General features: G+C 39.4%; 1 protein-coding gene across 2 annotated transcripts in view; it reads right to left on the bottom strand.

Moving 5' to 3' along the window:
- Positions 1–636: 636 nt before the first annotated feature.
- Positions 637–21,837, bottom strand: part of SLC45A4 (solute carrier family 45 member 4) — a 140,261-nt gene continuing 119,060 nt past the window's right edge. For both annotated transcript variants that reach the window (XM_074943786.1, XM_074943785.1), the window contains exons 3-8: positions 16,328–16,516; positions 12,401–12,580; positions 9,988–11,060; positions 9,803–9,902; positions 8,492–8,703; positions 637–7,466 (exon numbers count right to left, since the gene is read on the bottom strand). In XM_074943786.1, coding sequence (XP_074799887.1) covers positions 7,104–7,466; positions 8,492–8,703; positions 9,803–9,902; positions 9,988–11,060; positions 12,401–12,580; positions 16,328–16,516 — 2,117 coding nt within the window. In that variant the 3' untranslated portion in view covers positions 637–7,103. The remainder of the gene's footprint in view (positions 7,467–8,491; positions 8,704–9,802; positions 9,903–9,987; positions 11,061–12,400; positions 12,581–16,327; positions 16,517–21,837) is intronic.

Raw genomic sequence — 21,837 nt, 5'->3', positions numbered from 1 at the left:
TCAAATATGTGAAGGGTGTAATGTGTTTGGACCACTGTTGAGGCCCGAACTGTAACACTTTGTGTTTACATTGTGTTGTATAAACATTTAATTAAGACTCTCAAACCTTGAATTTTCCTCCAGGGCAGATTGGAAGAGGCCCTGGAGGTTTTTCGCCTTCCTCTGTAGCATGGGGCATGGGTCACTTGCTGGAGGATTCTCTGCTCCTTGAAGTCTTTAAACTATGATTTGAGGACTTCAATAGCACAGATATAGGTGTGAGGTTTTTTGCAGGAATGGTGGGTGAAATTCTGTGGCCTGCGTTGTGCAGGAGGTCAGACCAAATGATCATAATGGTCCCTTCTGACCTAAATATCTATGAATCTATGAAAGGTTGAGGATTATTATTTTCATTTGACAGCTGAGGAATGTGAAGAAGAGAGTGATTAAATGACTTGCCAGAGACTGCACAGAAAGTTAATATTAGAGGGCAAGAGTACTTGGCTCAGTCTTGAAACCAAGTCATGCTCGCAGACTCTCCAGAACACTTGGCTAAGATATGCACCATACGTGCGTTTTCAAGGACAGTACTGGCCCTTGTACTTAGGATTCAGACATCACACACAGGAACACATACAAACTCTTATTTAAATGTTTATTAAGTTTGAATTGTAGAACAACAGATTGGAACACAATGCAATGTGGAGTAGAGTATTTCTAAACCCATTTTTTTCTATGCATAAATGAAAAAATCAAGATTATACAAAAGAGAACAAAGTGCAGAACACAATAAAAGTTTCTCATGCAATAAAGTTTGACCTTAAAAACAGAAAACAAGCTTAACAGTGTAGAAATAAAAAAAGCATGCTGTCTACTCAAACACATTCATCTGTGACATTGCTTTTCTTTATCCCTTTTTCCTCATAAAACTTATTATGTGTTTAACACACGCTTATAAACATTGCTAAACTCAGCAAGAGCTATTACAGTGCCCCAACTTAATAAGTTGATAAAAAAATAGTTGTCATATGGCCAGTCCACAATGGAACCAAATTTTTTTTCATTAGGAGAAGCCTAGATGCAGCTTTCTATTCATAGGAGGCATTTTAAATAAGCTGGTCATTTGGCTACCAAAATGGTTTAGTGTCCATGTTACATCAGAAAGAAAAATTAGGAACCACCGATTTGTTCAGAGTTAATTCCATCTGGGGTTTGTTCGACTAAATACAACTTGGAAATAATCTGGCACTAGTGGGTATTAAATCAATAATACTAATAATAGTGTTTTAGGGGCACATTCCTAGATCTTTAAATGTGATTTTAAAATTTGAATAAAAGGAGCCAGAGTTCATGGAACGTGAACTCGTGCGGTGGGTTCTCTCTTACGGAAGTTTGCACTGGAGACCTGGTATGTTTATATTCGGGTGAAATATTTGCTGGGGAAAAGATTTGTTAGCAGTTGTGTTACACTGACAGCAGCTACAGCACTGCAAGTCGTCTGTTTACTGCTGGCATCAGAAGTGACAGCTCCTATTGCCATCGGGTTAATCAGGATGCTGTATGATGCAATAGGTTTTCAGTCCCCTCTGCATCAGACAAAGCTATTTGTTCCCCAGAGGGCCATAGCAACAGTTTGCAGACTGGAAAGGCAAGGTTAAAAGCAAGACAAATTTGAAGGTTGTTCAGGTCTAGAAATTCAAATCACTCTTACAGGAAATTATCTTCAATTTAATCAGGGCAAAACCAAGCATCTTAATGGTGGTACCTTTCTGCCCTGACTGGCTGAAGTCATGCACGAGTGAGATCGTGAAAGTCCTGATACAATTTCCCCTTGCTGAAGTGAAAAATCCCTTAAAATAAAAACAGTTCAACATCTGAGTAAGTAGAAGATGCATTTGCAATACGCTTATTCTGGATGCAACATGAGAAATAGGAAACTTTGGGTAGCTTATCCTTTGAGAATGACCCTTTCCAATGCAAATTTACAAATTTGCAGTGCAGTGGCTTAAGCTCAAGGACTATCTATAGCCATAAAAATCATCTTAAGGAAAAATAAAATTTGGAATTTCTTACACAGTCATCAATACCATTCATGTGCAACATCTGGCGTGCATTACATTTATTTGGCCTATCAACAGAAAACAAGGAAAGGACAGCTGCAAATAAAAACAATCGCTCTTCCACAACAGATACTTCAGGTGCTTGGAGTTTCATGCAAGTGTTCTTTAAACAGGATATATATTTTATAGCTTAGTTCATCTTGCAGCAGACTAAGAAGTGGGGAAAACGGGAAGAACTCAAGTGAAAACACAACATTACTTAGTACAATTCAGGAAGAGCGTACAATCACCAAGGATATTTTGACCCAAGCTATATAGTTCAGTTCCTAGTTTTATCTCTAGTTTAGTCACTGAATGTTTTAAATTCTATATATAAACTAGAGGTAAAACTAGGTACTGAACCACAGGATGTCACGCAACCAAATCACATTAAATTGCAGTGAGGAAAAATATGGAAATGTTGAACAAAAATAATCTGGACTATCAAAATAGGTTTCAAGGAGGGAGCCTGCCAGCTGTGCTTCTGTTGTCTCCAGCAAAACTATTTAAACTTCCTCCTCCTGCCGTTTGTAAATTTAGTCTTAATCCAGAGAGCTGTTAATGGGTATTAAGGGCCTGATCCAAGGCCCACTGGAGTGAATGAAAGTCCTTGCATTGACTTCCCTGGGCTTTGGAGCACGTCCTAGATCACCGAAACCCACGAGTAGGTATATGGATTCTAGCGAGACTATTTGCCTTCAGCAATGTACTTCCCCATACAGCCACCTCTGACATGTAGTTATTGAAATGCTCTGGGACAAGAGGAATTCCTACGAGAGTGAGACTCCCCTGCTATAGTATCCATGCCCCTTAAAAAAAAAAAAAAAAAAAAAGCTTTCTGGGGAACGTTTGGCATGTTTCACAACTTTCTGTCAGCCAGAATTTCCATAGTGAAAGTCACTCATAAACCTGTGGCTAGTGATGGGGAAATTCTGATTCCCAGGAGCAGGAGTCTACGTTCAGAGTGTCTCTGCTGGTCAGACTTCTGAGGTGGGGAATGTTCCATATTTTATACAAAGGCCCATCTCTGATAGGCCAAAAAAGGACACAAGATTCAGAGAGTTGTAATTTGCACTGGATTTGTTGTTTCTCCTCCAAATGCTTCTTTGCACCTTGTTGTGAAAGACATATGTCTTTCCTTGCCAACAGTTGTCCTGAACTGACTGTTGACAGCGTGGATCAGAGATAAATCAGCTTAAAATTATTTAAAGGTTATTTAGGTAATAAATCTCCATGCAAATAATTTGAGTAATTGTAAGAAAACATTCCTAAGAAATTATTGCTTCTATTTTTTGAAATCCTTACTGAGCTGCTTGGTTCAAATACGATTAGACTATGATAAATCAATGCAGCCAATTCAATTTTATAATTTCCAAAAATGGTTATGTTTAAGCCTCTCTGACTTTACGCAGCATAATGCTAGACTTGATGCCTAGCAACTGGATATCTCATGCAAAGAGATATTTTTAACTAATTTAACCTTTTAAGAACATGAACCTAAAGCTGTTAAATGTTATCAAGAAACAGATTTTTAATCAGTGGATGTAACATTTTATATGGTAAAAAGAAATACAGGAAGAATTAAACTACCAAAACTTAAACCTGCTACAGTATGTATCTTATTTGATACCGTACACAAGATGAAGTGGACTAAGTAGTAATAGTGGCAAACCTAAACACTATTTAGAGTCACCAAGAAGTTAAACAACTCCCTCAGCTTTTTCCTCCCTTCAATTCCACAATAAGAAATAAGGTGATTACACTTTGATGGGTTTGACTAGTGCAACCTTAAAGTAACAATCTCTTTGCAGCTGAAGTTAAGGGATACGCTACCTACCCCACGGAAAAGCCTGGGTTGCAAAGGGAATCTCTCAAAATCGAAGAGCTCTAGAATTAAAAACCTCCGATAGTCATCACTAAGCAGCAACCTGTCCACGTCCAAAGCTGAAAACCATCTTTAATTTCGTCAGGCTCCATAACCTGGCTAGGCAATGGAACTAGCTACTATGGTTGCAAGTCTTTAAAGGCCTAGGCAGGGCTACCCAAACATGAAGTATTGCCAGCAGGACACAAACGTGTTTACACTGAATGATTGTTTCCCTGGGACCTTTACTTTGCTGCCGCGCGGTAAAACGTCGTGCTACAAAGCAGCATAGCGAGTTTACATTTTAATGTGATAATCTAAACAATGCTTTCCCAGCCCAAACTATGCACCCTCTAGTCTCCAATTCTTAGGAAAGAGGCTTGGTAAAGGCTGGCCAGCACAAAATTCCATCTGACCTGACTGAAATCCTCTGGATCTGAAACAGAGCTCCACCCCACAACCAAACCTTCACCTCCCTCTTTTAGAGGTCTGTGTGTGGGGGTGGGGGGCTGAAGTAAGTGTGCATTTGCCCAATTCCAAAAAGCAAAGTTTTATGATCCCTCTGTTCGCTGTGTAGCAAGAGGCAGCCAACTGCTCTTTCCAAAGCTAAATTGTCACCAGCTGATGATGCCAGTGCACATTTTGGCTCAAGAAAGTGCTATGCTGGGTAATGCTAATTTAAACAACATCCAGTGAAACATTTGTCAAGAGGGAAAAGGACCAGATTGGTATGAAAGATTAAATTGATAGACAAATCTCACACGCAATGGGAACTTTAAAACTTGTTTTATGTGTCAGTTACTAAGAACTACTGAGTGTGTCCGTTTAACAAAGAAGCAGAATCCTTAGAGTATTTTAAAATAAAATATTGATGCCAGACTTTAAAACTGTATAATTAGGTTTGTATTTCACAGGAATGCCAGTTTTATGGTGAAACAGCACTGCATTTCGGTTATATGTGAAGCCTACAAGACGATATACACAGAGATGATAAAACTCACTCCAAGAGTTCAGTGAGAAATATTTCTAGCAACTGATTTCTTCAATAAGGTCTTAAATGCTTCAGTAGTATTATTCTCCTGTCTGAACACAAAATTCAGAAGTGTTAATAAAAATATTCACAGAGAAAAAAAAAACAAAAAACAAACAAACAAAAACAACACCACAAAAAAACAGATTTCTTTTCCTTAACACACTTCAAACAAGAGTCCTGTGCAATTCTGTATACTAGATGGAATTTCATAGCACTCAAATGTAAAAACAGTATATTCATGCTTGTCAGAGGGAGACATGAGTACTGCCTAAAATCCTTCAGCTAAGAAGAAAACATATGATGCCATCAGTAATTTATCAATGACATTGGCAAGATGGCCAGTTAGCCTCAACTCCACCAGAATATATATTGTCTCTTAAATACACTTACAATTCAAGTAATTAAAACGGCTTTTCATTTTGAAATATATATATAACTTTGCTTTCGAGTGACTATACTGCAGCATGATTCAGATGCACATTCTAAAGTACTGAGACTATTTAACGAGTTTGAGGCGGCAGAAATATTACAACAGTGGTCTGGATTTGCTTGACTAAACCTGTGAACTTGCTGAGGTCTCTTCTGTTCCACCTGGAAATGAGTAAATAGAGTTAGGAACACTTCTTATAAGGAAAGGACCGGAAGTTTGTTGGTTTTGTTTATAAAGACATTTTAAAAGGCTGCTGCGTCCGAGTTACAGCTACCCATGGTTTTGGGCATTGCTAAAAATTCAGTTAAGCATTTAAGTTAAAAATAGTTATCTTTCCTATCGCTCTTCACAGGAAGTTTCTTTGCACTGCAGCTATGTCCTGAATCCAGTATTATGCAGGAGGGTAAAGAGGTCAGACTGAAGGAATCAGGACAGCAGCTCAAAAGAGCTCCAGTATACAACTCCTGTGTAGGGACAGGAACAGCATTACATGCTCCTGGATTGGATTTTAAGGACCAAAGCTCTTTATGACACAGATTTTTATATAACCAGACTATGGCATAAAGTTACAGAGGTAGGCCTTCGGTTTACCTTGTTGTACTGATACTGACTATACTATTGTGATTCCCAGCCAGAAGGTTAAAGGATCATAGAAGTGCAATCAACAACCTCCTTCCTCTCTAAAGAGGATCCTCACATCAATTCCATGAAGCCAACTGAATGAAATTCCCTTCTCCATGGCAGTTTCATCAAAATGAGATGATCAGTTTTAAATGCCGAAAGAAAAATCAACCCTAGTAAGTTCAACACACAAAACTCCCTGCTAAAATTGTCACAGCATGTTCCAGTGCTGCTCATTAAATTCTGCACTCACTGCAAATGCTTGCTGCAAGTGCTGATCACCTTCCCAGCTGCTGTTACTTCCATCAGCAGCTAAACCATACACGCAATACCATCAATTTCTGACAAGCAGCAGTACTTGGGAACAGATTTGTTGAACAGTTCGAATAAAAGAATTGACAGCAGTTCTCTTAAACTGTAGTAATTGCTTTTTTAAAACGTAAGTAATTGCAAAGAAAAATACTTGGTAGTAATTGCACCCACTAAAATAGGATGAAATCCAAACAAATATTAAAAAATTGTAGCTGTCAAACCAAATATTGTGTCTACAGAAAAAAAAAAAAAAAAAAGAGAAAGGCATCTACGCATCTGATTCACCTATTACATTAGCAAGATCTGAAATGTTCAGACAAAAAAATTAGCGAAGCCTATGGTCAAAATAGCTTTTGTTTTCAATTACAGTCTAAAAATTGCAAGCAACCTTCATTTTTCTAAACTGCTAATTGTATACACTGTGACTCTGTCATGACATTTTAAAAAACATGCAAGAACGAACAATGTACCTGCAGATTTATATATTTGAAATCTAAGTGTGTTCTTAATTTAAAAAGTGTTCAGAAGTGACAATTTCTAAATTGTAGAGAAAGCCATCAGCGTAATAGCTATCTGTTCAAACCTATCCTAGGACTACAAAATTTCATCTACGTTTTTGCATGAAAGAGCCATTTTTTGCTGCAGTTTAAGCAAAAAGTAACTACTGAAGAGAGTCAGAATTTTTTCCTTAAGAACGTCCTCATTCATGCACCTGCATTCATGCACCTGAACTGCTTGGAATGTGTATAAATAACAATGACCAGTTCAAACTATTGACTCGCTTTCCAATTCTGACGAGGCTGCCCCTTTACGCGAGAGCTTTATAGCAGTTGGTTTCTCTGCAACCACACCATTGCTTTCAGTGGTCTCTGGAGGGCTCAGTCCTTTCTGTTCTTCCTTTGGGTCCTCCGTGACATCAGGATAAATCACCAAGAATGTAGCTGTCAAAAAGCCCAGGAAGGATCCTACTGATGCCACCACTGGAATAACCTGGACTGTGCCTACTACATCCACCACTCCACCAAGTGCTGAGGCCACCAGGATCTGGGAGATGTAAACCTGGCATGACAGGATAGCACAGTCTATGCCAAATCCTCGCTTTGAGTTTCCAGGGCTGTGGTGAATATACTGAAAGACAAGGAATGTACATTAGAAGTCAGGCATCTAAGCATAAGCAATCTTCCCAGACTTCCTGAACCACATCCTCTCCTGGACACACCATCTCTCTACCCGAGACAGAGAGGGGGGAAAACGCTGAATAGTTAAACAGGCAACACTTTCACTTCTGCTTGAAGATTAAATGGTACAAGGAGGCAATAAAAATACTACTATCCACACAGGTCCTATTAAGGTCCATCAGCTAGCTGGAATCCCTTATTCTGGAGTGATAATTCCTGCTCATTTTGCACCAGACAGGCCACTGATCACTCCAGTTTAAGGGCCTTTGCCATCACAGTTGGCTCCAAATTAAGTTTTTATAAAGGTCATTTTTTAAAATGACTTGACCAGTAGAAACTTCGATGATTTTAAATAACGTAAATGAAAACAGATGTCTCCAAGAAGTATGCTTACAGGTTGGAACCCAAACACAGCAGTGCTAAGAATATGAAAGTGAAGTTGACTGCACTTCTGTTGTCCTGACTGATTTCCAGCAGAATCTTTGCACTTACGATACCTGTGGTTGTATCTCCAGACTATTATCAGAGCCTCTAACATGTTTATAATACAGCAGATGGTGCTTAAATGGGACAGCTCTGTAGCCAGCCTATTCTCCCAATTAAGGAGACAGGTCCTTTGAACAAAAAGCTTCGCCAAGATTTAAGATATAGTAATGAATATGAGTGCAATGATTGCATTTATAGTGTCACTTTTTCCTTTTAATCATTATTTGACCACTCCTTTTTAATTAAAAGGTCTGCACGTGCATTTCATATGCACTTAACCCCTTTTACACCATCACTTATCAACTTGGCATCAAGCTAGTATGTCCCCACTGAGCAGAATTTATGCTAACCGTGGCCTGATTAAGTAGCAGTCATTACTGTTCGCTATCATAATCTTTTCACTGGGGGATGCCCCAACAAAGCATATATCCCAAGCAAGTGGATGTGGCAAATCTATTTGGAACTGCTGTGATTAAATATTTCACATACCTGTTTAATATCATGGTATTGTCCTAAAAGCGCGTAAGGACAGTAGGATATGCTCATAGAGACTATTCCCATAGTGCTGATCATTATCATAGCCACGTACACATTGGGGAAAATAGCCATCACTGCAGTTCCAATAGCAAAACCCAGCGTGCCCAGAATGTAGATCACCTTTATGCTAAGGTCGTAGTTGTCCAAGTATTTTTGTAGTAAAGCTGCAGAGAATTAAAAACCAAAAATCAAATACACATCATCAGTCTACTGAATTACGTTCTACAATACTCAGTCCTTCAGTCTGACATAACAGTTAAGTGCTACATACTTTTTTTGTACAACACTCTGAACATGTACTGATTAATCTTCACCACCTACCTAGGAGGTAGGAACATGTTATCCCCATTTCAAAGAACGGGGAACAGACACAGGTTAAGTGACTTGCCCAAGGCCACAATTCAAGCCTGTGGCAGAACTGAGACTAGAATTCAGGCGTTGCGGGATTCCAATTCAATGGACCATGATACCACTCTATGTGATCAATGGTATTAACTAACATTTTCTGTTAAAGGAAAAAAAAGTGTCCAGCTTTTTTAAGCACAGGATAGATTCAGTTCCTAACTCAGAGATATTTACTAAATTACACGCTTTTGATAATTAAATAATCCAGGCCTAGAGCCAAACTTCCTTTTGTATTTTAGAATGAGACATCTGGCTGGACATGCCTGAATAATGAGATGGTCCCAAGGATATTAAATTGTAATTCACATGTGTGGGCTGCAAAAGGCAGAATTAAAGTACATCTAAAGCTCTATATTACAGTATATTTCAAGTGCAAATGGTAGCTCTAAAGTTTATAGGGTGCTTATCTGTCAGAGACTTAACACAGATTCATGTCTTAAAATGGTATATTTAAAGAACAGTCTTTATAAATGTTTTACATAAGATTAATATTTTTGATAGGCATAGTTTTAGTTTTCTGATGGCTGGCTGGCTAAAAGACACAAGTGTCCTCAGAAGTGGTTTTAGGTTTCAAACTATTAGAAAAGAGCTGTTTATATTTCTGCATTTGAGGTACTTTACCATACAGACACTTGAGGAGCCAGACTTAAGACTCCCATTATAACATGTGAAATGCATTTTCAAGTTCTCATGCCCCTCCCTCAACCTTGCAAGAACTGATTGGAAGGTGCACTCTGGAGTCTAGACAAAATTATATTTTTACTTAGAAAAAAATATTTAACGTACTGTCCCAGCAGCATCCCACCTCACATGATTAGTGAGAAATATTTCATTGCTTGTCTACATAGAGTCTCTTACCTGAGCAAACAGCAGCAGTCGCAGCATAAATGACCAAGCCCCTGCAGCCCATCTGAACTCCGGCATTGTAGGCATGCAGTTCAGTAGAATTAGAAGGGCCCTGCATGAAAAAGATTTACCAGAGTATAATCAAAACAGAATAATTACCAGCAGTTCTGTATTGGCAACACAGGCTATTTGCTCACCTTGGGATCCCCTTTAAAGATGACCTGTCCCATGAAATCCGTATAAAACACCGCTTCAGCAATGATGGAAAACCAGGTTAAGAGGTGACAAAGGCAAAGCCTCAGGAGCTCATTGGGCATTTTTAGCATAGACAGCCACAGAAGTCGGACAGTGGTTTCCGTTTCCCCTTCTTCACTCTCAGTGTCTCCACTAGAATTCGTTGTGCCACTCTGATTCCTGTGTCTGTACCTCTGCCGCTGTCTCTTCTGCATGTCGTAGATGTCATTCATGCTGCGGGAGGACTTGATCAAGACAATGGCATTGGCCCGTCGGAAACGATAGCGGTGAGAACCTATTTTGCCATAGTAGGAGAAGGTGTAAGATGGCTGACGATAGAACATGTGCCTTCGTCTGCGCATGGAGTTTGAAGTACTAGATTGCTTCATGCCAATCCTAGCATGTCCATTGAGGAGATCTTTTGGTAGGGAGCCATTGTCATTTGGGACTTTGGCTTCATTCAAGTGATTATCAAGCAACATCTCCTCTTTTTCATTTTCCCTGAGGAAAGCAGAGAGGCGGTTAAATTTGCACTTCAGAAGTTCCTGGCTGGTGCTGAGGGGAGTATTTGGGTATGAAGGGTCTTGAAAAATGGAGGGCTCAATGTCATGTAGAAAAAGCAGCTCTGATTCGATTTCCAGAGTAGCATCTGGCATGTGCAGAACAGAATCGCTCTTACTTCTTACAATGTCCACCTCAAGGAAATCCATATTGAGGTCCTGCTCTGACTGAACTTCCTCTGGGTACACAGAGGTCCCATAGGGATCTTCCTCGCTAATTACATTCAGTCGATTCAGAGGTGGAAGGCTGCCACTGAGCTTAACACTAGAAAGTGTATCTGCTTCATCTTCAATTCTGTCTTGTTGAGGGTTATACTGCTCTTCTTCAATGCTAAAAAGGTGAAGAGCAACAGAGACAGAGAAAATAATGGCTGCAAAAAAGAAAAGTACTTGTTCTTGAGATTTAAAAAGGTCACCCAAGAAGGTCTGCATCCAGTCCAGCCCTCCTAACATATAGCCAATGGCTCCTCCAAGACCTAAGGAAGGGGAAAAAAGAAGTGTTACTATTTTGCTGCATGAAAATAAAGAGGTTACATTTCAGTCTGACCCTCCACAGTCAGATCTCAAACTTAAGTTTCCCTTGAAGTACCATCTCATCTAAAGCACCCAAAGGTGATCCAGAAACACACAGAATCAGAAAGTGAGACATGTAGAAGTTTCCACTTTCAAGTTTAAGACATTTCTTGTTTCATGGGAAGTATGAGTCTCTGATTACAGGCAAAATATTTTTGAGACTGCCATGAATTATTTTAAGTGGTGGTGCACTTTAATTCTGGATTTCCCAGCTTTAATTTAACATATATTTCCAGGCTGGAGTCAACTCTCAGTCGGACAATGGGAAGAGGTTCAAGAAATAAAAAGCTGTCAGGCAAATTCTCACAAAATGGAAAATTCATTTTTTAAGTCTACGGCTTTAGATAAAACTCTGAGACCATATGTGATCCGTTAGTCCAATGTTATCATGTGATAACAAGCTGATGCAATTGGCCAGAGAACATAATTTCAATATTGCCCTAAACCCACATATTTCTCATGATGTGGTTTCACTTACAACGATGGAAAAACCAGAGTTTTAATATTAATGTCTTTGAGGAAACAAACAGATATCCATTTGGTATGTTACCATATATTTTACATATACACAACACCCACTTTTCCTTTCGGTTACACTGGTGTACCTCCAGATTACTCCAGATTTATTTTAGTGGAATAACTCACTGACACCACCATAATGGTGAAACTTGCCCCAGTTTTTTATTGTTTTGTCTGTCTTTTCTATTTAGACTGGAAGTACTTCAGGGAAGAGAATGCCTTACTACATGTTTGCAGAGTACCCAGTGCAACAGGGTCCTAATCTTGACTGGGTCCTCCTCTAAGTACTTTGGTAATACAAATACAGGCTGTCCTCAACTTTACGAAGTTTGACTTACGACAAACGGCCCTTACGTTTCTGAACTGACACCCTGATGCGACTTACGATCATTGTTTTTGACTTTACGATGCTCAGTCTCACAATGGAGCACATTGCGGTTCTGAGTTACGATGCAATTTACAGGAACCAATTATGTCGTTAGTCCGAGGACTGCCTGTAATCATATGATACTTTATTTTGCGATAGCCAGGGTTCACATAGTCGTTCTCTTCATATAAAGTATCAAGACCCTCCAGATTGGGATGACTATGAGGCAGTACCGACACGAGGAGCAAGTTCAGTGAACATCGAGAGCTAATCTTTCAATGAAAGTCAGCTAAGTAATGACTTGTCAACTTCATGCAGATACAAAAACTGCAGGAGATATATAAGTGAACTGCATACCAGCTGAAAAGGCATGGATGTTGAGTGCCATGTCTTGTTCTTCGCTGTCCACCACATCCAGTAAATAGGCCCGAATTGGCCCCTCTGTTGCATCAGCACAAAAATCCAATACCACCACTCCAAGCACTGTGAGAACTATGCCAATGGGCTGCTTGTCTGGGACATCTCCAATAGCCAGACCTGTGAAAAAAACGGGGGGCGGAAATCTTTAAAGCATTTTATCCAAAAGGAGCAAACTACTCAAAAGCGAGGTTAATCTCCTTAAGAGAAAGGCAGCCAACGCACTTACTGGAAACTTTCCTTTACTCAATAAAATGGCCATTTCAGTTCTTTGGCACAGCTTCTTGCATAGTCTGGGACAGAAGATACGTTTTTACATTTATGAGAATGATACTTGTTTCTCAAGAGTTTATCTGTTTTAAGCACCTCAGAAAGTATCAGCTACTATTTTTCATTTCTCATACATGTTATCCTCCAAAATCCAAAAGCAATTTTTGGTGAAAGGCAGCCAGGTTAGAGAGGTCAGCATCCACAAAATTACATAACTGGTCAAAATACTGGTTATAAATGCAGTTATACTAGTTTCAGTTTTCCCCATTCAATGTTGTAGACTGCACCCTTCAATACAGAGCACTCCTAGATGATCCCGCTGGTGTAAGCTACACTAATGGTACATTCCAAAAGTGGGAATGTGCAGAGCCCACTCAAACAATACTGCTTCTGTGTTTTAAAAAGAATCCTATGGAACATATTGAGCATGATGCTATTACATGTACCTCTGTTCCCTTGGCAATACTGCAACAGCCCCCCCATAGTGACAAAAGGGTAATAATTAGGGCTGTCAAGTGATTAAAAAAAATTAATCATGATTAATCGCACTGTTAAATAATAGAATACCATTTATTTAAATATTTTGAGATGTTTTCTACATTTTCAAATATATGGATTTCAATTACAACACAATGTACAACAAAGTGTACAGTGCTCACTTTATATTTATTTCTGATTACAAATATCTGCACTGTAAAAAACAAAAGAAATAGTATTTTTCAAGTACTGTAGTGCAATCTCCATCACGAAAGTTGAATTTACAAATGTAGAATTATGTACAAAAATAACTGCATTCAAAAATAATACAATGTAAAACTTTAGAGCCTACAAGTCCACTCAGTGCTACTTCTTGTTCAGCCAATCACTAAGACAAACAAGTTTGTTTACATTTGCAGGAGATGCTGCTGCCCGCTTCTTGTTCACAATGTCACCTGAAAGTGAGACCAGGCATTTGCATGGCACTGTTGTAGCTGGAATTGCAAGATATTTACATGCCAGGTGCGCTAAAGATTCATGTCCCTTCATGCTTCAACCCCCATTCCAGAGGGCATGCGTCCATGCTGATGACAGGTTCTGCTCAATAACAACCCAAAGCAATGCGGACTGATGTGTGTTCACTTTCATCATCTGAGTCAGATGCCACCAGCAAAAGGTTGATTTTCTTTTTTGGTGGTTTGGGTTCTGTAGTTTCTGTATCGGAGTGTTCCTCTTTTAAGACTTCTGAAAGCATGCTCCACACCTTGTCCCCCTCAAATTTTGGAAGACACTTCAGATTCTTAAACCTCGGATCAATTGCTGTAGCTATCTTTAGAAATCTCACATTGGTACCTTCTTTGCGTTTTGTCAAATCTGCAGAAGTGTTCTTAAAATGAAGAACATGTGCCGAGTTATCATCCAAGACTACCACAACATGAAAGATATGGTAGAATGTGGGTAAAACAGAAGAGGAGACATACAATTCCCCCCCCAAGGAGTTCAGTCACAAATTTAATTAACACATTTTTTTTTAAAACGCATATCATCAGCATGGAAGCATGTCCTCTGGAATGGTGGCCAAAGCATGAAGGGGCATACGAATGTTTAGCACATCTGGCACGTACATACCTTGCAATGCGGGCTACAAAAGTCCCATGCGAACGCCTGTCCTCACTTTCTGGTGACATTGTAAATAAGAAGTGGGCAGCATTATCTCCCATAAATGTAAACAAACTTGTTTGTCTTAGTGATTGGCTGAACAAGAAGTAGGACTGAGCAGACTTGTAGGCTCTAAAGTTTTGCATTGTTTTGTTTTTGAGTGCAGTTATGTAACAAAACAAAATGACATTTGTAAACTGCACTTTCACGACAAAGATTGCACTTGTATGAGGAGAACAGAAAAATACTATATTATTTTTACAGTGCAAATATTTGTAATAAAAATAATATAAAGTGAACAGTGTATACTTTGTATTCTGTGTTGTAATAAGAAAAGGAGTACTTGTGGCACCTTAGAGACTAACCAATTTATTTGAGCATAAGCTTTCGTGAGCTACCGCTCTCATGAAAGCTTATGCTCAAATAAATTGGTTAGTCTCTAAGGTGCCACAAGTACTCCTTTTCTTTTTGCGAATACAGACTAACACAGCTGTTACTCTGAAACGTGTTGTAATAGAAATAGATATTTGAAAATGTAGAAAAACATCCAAAAATATTTAATACATTTCAATTGGTATTCCATTGTTTAACAGTGATTAAAACTGCGATTAATTTTTGTGAGTTAACTGCAATTAAGTAATAATTACTTAAAAAAAAAGTATTCTCAAAGTTTGAGAACACAGACCACTTTGATTGATTTAGTAAAAAATGTAATCACAAGAAGATTGCCAAGTAAAAGTTTTAGCTGATGCATTAAGCTATGTTTGCCAATATCAACAGATGCAGATCTAAACTAACATGCAGAGGTATCTTAAATCAGAATGAGCTTCCTCTCTATCTAGATAAATCTATTAGGCGGCCTGCAGTCAGATGGCTTTTACAAATTTGCAGGGGGAGAAGGAATAGCAGGAGCAGAGACACAACTAGCGGACAAAGCAACAAGCACATCATATATTACCCATTCCACCAAGCATTAACATTTTCTTGCAGGGACTAAGTCTAAGAAAACTGGTAGAGCAAAGCAATGGAAGCTGCCGATGTCTAATAAGTAGACATGATTTGTTTATGAACAGGAAGAGTTTTTATCCTGGACAAGCTGTAGGAAGTTAAAAACATCACGTGGTGGGTCAGTCAGGCTTTGGAAAGGTAAAATGCTGACCCAGTGTCAAATGCTCAGTTTACTTCCTACAATATTAAGACTTCTGTTAAAAATAGAGCTGCGTCTACCACACAAATAAGAGCAAAAGAGTTATGGCTCGGTTCCTTGCTATTGTATCAATCCAAAGGTGATGTAAATGTTTGCCCAAATTTTACTTGCTGCTGCCAGTCCCATACTAAATTTCACAAAGATTCTCAGATCCTAGATTAAATCTTGTAGTAAACTATGTTCTAAGCAAACAGTTTATTTTTAACAACTTTGATGGGGACTCAGAAAAAATTATTTTCCCACATACAGTTTCTGATAAACAAATATTAACAGTGTTCTGGACATTTTCAATACCAGGACTAAGAAAAGAACAAGAAAAAGTGAAAAGATAATTTTTGAAATAATGCTGGAAACAGGATGTGTTGCCAGATATGCATTAAAGGGAAAATGGATCACAACAGGAAACATTTCCCTGTGAACAGGTTGCTACAGTTTTCCCATGTCAAGAACTGGCTGAATTCATCTCAGCATCTGCAAATAGCTGGCAACCACGATTAATGATTAGTTATTAACAGTTACAGCTAGGCTTGCAACACATCTACTCTAGTATTTAGCACTGTACTGTGATTTTTTAAAGAGAAGAAACAACAAAGTTTGGGATAGTTCACATGTTAGAAATCTCAAGACTATATATTAATTTAGTACTAAACATCATATAAATCAATCAACCGCATATCATCTCAGTTTCTTAAAGAAATGTCTTAGATCCAAGACTGCAGCAAAATAGGAAGGCAACTGATTTTCCCATTATTTACCTATAACAGAGCCATTAAGGAAAAGTGCAACACCAAAGAGGACACCAATGCAGAGAGCAAGAATAAAAGGCCGCCGGCGGCCCCAGCTCAGTGTGCAGCGGTCACTAGCCGAACCTATGAGTGGAGTGAAGATCAGGCCCAGGATGGGGCTAAGGAACCAAGTGAGGCTGTAGTATTGTTCAGGAAGACCTAAAACAAAGACAAAGAGGGTTCACAGATTACATGCTGGGCAATGAACATTTTAGATCTAACAGGATTTCTAGGTTTATGAAAAGGTATAATACACGAACAATACATCCGTCTCCAGTAACCACTCTCCTGAATGCACAACTGCCATTAGATTCCCTAAAATTATGGAACTTTACCTTTAACTGGCAGAGAACTCACAGGAGTTAAAAAGGTATATTTTCAATGTAAAACCCACATGCAGCATGAAGACTACAGTTAACATATCCGAACTGCTGAAATAAAGGTTATAAAATGAGTAGCATTATTTAGGAGTCAGTGGGGAGATTTAATTAGTCAATGCCATCCAAAAGGCTATTCTGATTTTCGCATACATGGGAGATCTGACCCTGTAGGGAGAGCAAAATAGAGGAGTCCGTGTCAGCTGTGTAGGAGTTTAGCAATAGGATTTTTGGACTTTACTTGTACATGGACATATAAAAACCGCAGTGAGCCTTCTGACATTCTTGAAGAATTACCTGTAGGCCACTGCGTCTGGTATTTCCCCTTCTTGCAGAACTATTAATGCAAAACTATTGTGATAACCAACTGATGCAAGTCTGAGAAAAGCAACATGCAGGGCTACTAAAGCTTTAATGTCTCGAGACCTATAGACAATTTTACAGCCATATAAGTGTTCCTTTTCCCATAGAACCCTCACCAAGCAGTATATATTCCCTGTGCTCAGTTTTTGAAAACTGGACTTATTTATAAATATCTTAAAGTGTTAAAATGAAACCAGTGCGCTACTCATTGCTGTGCTTATAATTTTGTACCAAATGGTTTATTCGGGATAAAATTGAACAATGGACAAAAAGCAATGATTTGCTAGCCATCAGAATGGATAAATAGGTTGCTCCTCTCTAAAACCAAAAGGGTTTTTTTGTATTGCTTTTTTTTTTTTAGGTTTCAGAGTAGCAGCCGTGTTAGTCTGCATTTGCAAAAAGAAAAGGAGTACTTGTGGCACCTTAGAGACTAACAAATTTATTTGAGCATAAGCTTTCATGAGCTACAGCTCACTTCATTGGAAGCCTGCTACCCACATTTTGTGTGAGTAATACTGTCCTGCAGCCTATAGATGGCTGGAGTGCTTCAGAGCAGTTGTTACATTCAGTCAGAGTATGTTCAGAAGTGTTTTCCTTCTTTAATACAGCACTACCTCATATACCCTTTTGACACAATTTATAACAAAGCAATATGGGCAACAGTCCATTGTTTATTGTCTAAGTAGCACGGAGCCTAAAAATACCAATATTCTAATGCTAAAGAAAAATACTCAATTCAAAACCATAGGTAGTGATCACAACTGTTTGATCTTTACCATTGAGATCAAGCTGCACTTCATGTTTTCATCCTGTGGGTATTAGTTATCAAGTGGGATTATGGCAATCATTCAGAAAAACCCATATGGTAGTTCAGGAAAGTCTAATCTCATTGCTATTTAAAGTACCATCGAATCTTGACTAACATGATGACTTGTTCTATGAGAAGTTGGTTTCCCAAGACAGCAGGAAAGAGTCTAGTGGTACAGTGAATAAGCTATATAGACAGAGAATTTAGTTGTTGCTTACTAAAGAAGGGTATTTCATCCTAAAGGCTCTCAGTGACGATCGGAAGCCAGGAACCTCTGTGATGGGACCAGCTTTTGCCCACTGTAACAAGTTTACAACCACAGCTGCTTGGTCCAATATTGGGCTATTAAGATCATCAGACTGCACTCTTCTGAGCTTTGTCACGACTTCTGCTACTAGTGGAAAGGCACACCCAAGCTTTCTTCCCAGTGGATGGAGCAGGCACTCTTTGATAATAGTATTTTCTTGGTTGGAGCTGAAGACCAGCAGCTTCCTGTTCAAGTGACTGGCAGAGATCCACCTCCAACACCCTCCACTAGAAGAGGATCTAGTCTCTCCTTGATGTAGATACCACTCATATGGCTTAAGTTAGCTTGCAGTTGCGTTCTCCTGTGCTAGCTATGAGATAACTACGAATGGCCTATGGGACAAAGCTCAGAGAGACGTGCCAAGGGAACTACAAATAGAGGGGGCTGAGAGACCAAGTGTTCACACCATGGCTCATGCTGCCACCTGCTGGCTCTTGCTTAGCTTTTCTGACAGGCTGATGAGGTCTTGGATATTGGCCATGGGCAGGAAGGCTTTGAGTTGAGCTACACCTAGAAGGGAGCATCAAGATCTTCTGGGACATGTAAAGTCTACCTCCCAGTTTTCAGGGACAATTAGAAGTTAACAGCTCTGATCTGGACTCTCCCCAATCTCTGCTCGGACTACAGCTCTAGCTTGCATCTACACCCGCCAGCTCCCCTTCTATTACTGGTAGAGCACTGCACAAAGTCAGCCAGCAGGGGTGCACTCACACAGAAGTAGGTCTTAGGATACAGTCCTGCCTGGGGGCCAGCCTCTGCTTGCACACTGGTTTTATACCAGTGTTAATTCCTTTGGCTTCAATAGTTTACTCCAGGATGAGAGCAGAATCAGGCCCTGAATGTTTAACATGTACCAAACCAGACCATACAAAATGTTAACACTTATGCATGCCTGATCTATTGCACAGGCTGGGGCTAATTTAATGCAGAAACCAACGCACAGGAGGAGGAAATTTTTCAGCACAAGAATGTACAAAGCTCAAACCCAGACAGGTTTTTAAGTCTCTTATGGTTGGATGACTTTTTGCACCCACTACATACCTGCAAGACATAAGAAGAGAAGGAAACGCCCAGCACTGTTTTACTCACTAGAAATCCTCTTTCATCAGGTTAGCCCTGCATCAGTGGTTCATGTCATGTAATGCTGCTTGTTATAACAAGTATTACCTTAAAAGACATCCAGTAATTACAGATTCATTAACATAACTGGTCTGTGCAGAAGTCACCATGACATGAAACAAGTCAAATGCCACAAGCCTTTTGAACGTGTGTATGCTGGGAAGAGTTTAAATTTTGAGCTTCGAAACTGGGTAATTTTTGTTTTGGGACATTAAGCCCTTCTGAGTTGAGCTCAGAGGTCAATAAATCTATTTAAAGCCAAAGAGAAGGTGTTGCATGCTAACCATAAAACTTCACCAAACAAACGCAGCTGAAGACATCCAAAGCTAGCAAAGTTTCAATTACTTACATTGACAAATATCAACTATTTGAAGTCAAAGAAATGTACCACATATGTAGGTACAACAGTACATAAAAATTCAGAGACTCTCTTAACTGAAGGATGGAATACCAGAGGAAAGGAACTTGATACGGCATTAACTTGTATACCAATCTTTAATCCGATCTGAACTGATCACCCAGGTACAAAATTAAAACCCACTTTTAAACCTTTTCCGTCAGCTGCAATAGAATTTGCACTTCTCTAAATTTTACAGACAGGGAACTTAATTTGCATGTTTTGAAACAAGGTTAATGAATTGCACAGAAAGGTTACTGAACTGTTGCACAAGTGTCACAAGATCCTTAAAAAAACAAAAACAAAAACAAACTGATTTTATTGCTAGCATTACTGCTTTCTGTTTACTACTTGCGAGGTCAGCTTGTTTCTATACATTATATAAATCATGTAATAATCAAAAGTCAGGCTAAGACAAATAGCTGTGATGGAAGTTTACAGTCTTAGTTGCCAAAAGCTAGGCTCCTAAATCCACATATAAGAGGCACTGAAAACCCTCATTTGCAAGAGTTTCAGAAGGGGCTCAGTACTTCTGGGGGGGGGGGGGGGAAATAGGCCATTTAGACACCTAAAGTAAATATGGTTTTAGATGTCCAACTTTGAAATTTTTCAGGAAATTACTTTTTAGTAGCCAGAATATTCTTCTTTAGAAATATAAAGGCTTGTGCAAAACTTGAGCCACGAACAAGAGAAAAATTAAGAAGTACAACTCCTGTTTTTCTGCAGAGCTGTCAAGGCACCTAAAACTTGAATGGGTCAGAGGTAACTTTGTAGAAATTGCTTCAACAGTGATTTGACCATTGTACATTTATTTAGTGGTCAGAAGAAAGGAAACCTTTGACTGCAGCTGCACCTTATCTTGTCTGACCAATCACATTGCAGTGCCAACACTACCACGCTCTACCATTACAGTTCAGCTGCCACATGTGAACCTTGCATCCACCCTGCTGTTTGCAGGTCAGAAGTTTGCAACAGCACTTCTCTTCCCATGAAGATTCACAGTGGACAGAGAAAGGCATGTCTGACTTCCCCAAACATTGAAAGTATGCCTACGCTGGGAGGAAGCCTCTCAGGCTGGCCTGACAGGGTGGTGTTGGCAGGACTCACACTAATGCACTAAAAATAGCAACATGGACTTTGCAGCTTGGGCTCTCAAGCATGCAGAGGGAGGGGATGGGTTTGGGCACCTGAGCTCCAACGTCACAGCAACTTCCAGACTATGATTTTTAGCACGCTAGGGCAAGTCCCACAAACACAAGACTGTTGCCCCAGGCTGTGAGGCTGACTCCCAGATGTAGCATAGACATAGCTTGCCAATTCAACAGAGCTCCTAATCTTAACAGGCCTCAGTGGTAAGACTCCTCAAGACATCCCTCCTAGATGTTCTTCATAAAGTCCAAACTATCTGCATGCCTAAGGGCTTTTATTTTTTGAGGAACAGAGAGAGGGGAGCACGGTAGGGGCGGGGGACTTTCAAAAATAGCATCTTGGTCACTCCAGTAGTGCTAGGTTTTGTATAGCAAGGCATTTTATGTTACAGTGAAAAGACTAAAAAACACACTTTTGTAGCAGTTCCTGGCAAGAGTAACTCACATGTTAGGATAGAAGTAGAAACAATCTGTCACAGTATTTTCACGTGCGTGTGCATACACACATATATACCATTCGGAGAAAAAAAACAGAGGGAATTTGAAAGGACGAAGCTGAAGTGCCGCAAAATGTAAGGTGCCTCTTAACAAGTATGATCCCTGCTCATGAGATGATATGTCACATTTAGACACTGCAAAGTGAGGATCAAACACACGACAGAGGAGGTAAGAAGGGGGAAAATGATATTACAGATACTTATGAAGGCACATGTGCATCCCGATAGTTCAATTTTTTGCATTCTTCTCTCCCCTTTACAGGCAAGATTTAAATAAGGTGAGTGAGATGGCATGTTGAACATGTCCAGCCGTAAGGAGAGAAGATGAAGGGAGTACCTTCTTAAAGTTTTTGGCACTGAAAAATCCCCTACTGTGTTTTGCTGGAGAATATTCATTACCACCATCTAGTGGTAAAACAGGCAGCCACGTGGCATTTTAAGTGAATTTCAGATTATTAGCCCTA

The sequence above is a fragment of the Natator depressus genome, chromosome 2 (assembly GCF_965152275.1).
Source record: "Natator depressus isolate rNatDep1 chromosome 2, rNatDep2.hap1, whole genome shotgun sequence".
NCBI classification, from domain to species: Eukaryota; Metazoa; Chordata; order Testudines; family Cheloniidae; genus Natator; species Natator depressus.
The sequence above is the reverse complement of the archived record's forward strand: the minus strand, read 5'-3'. Positions and strand labels throughout refer to the sequence as shown.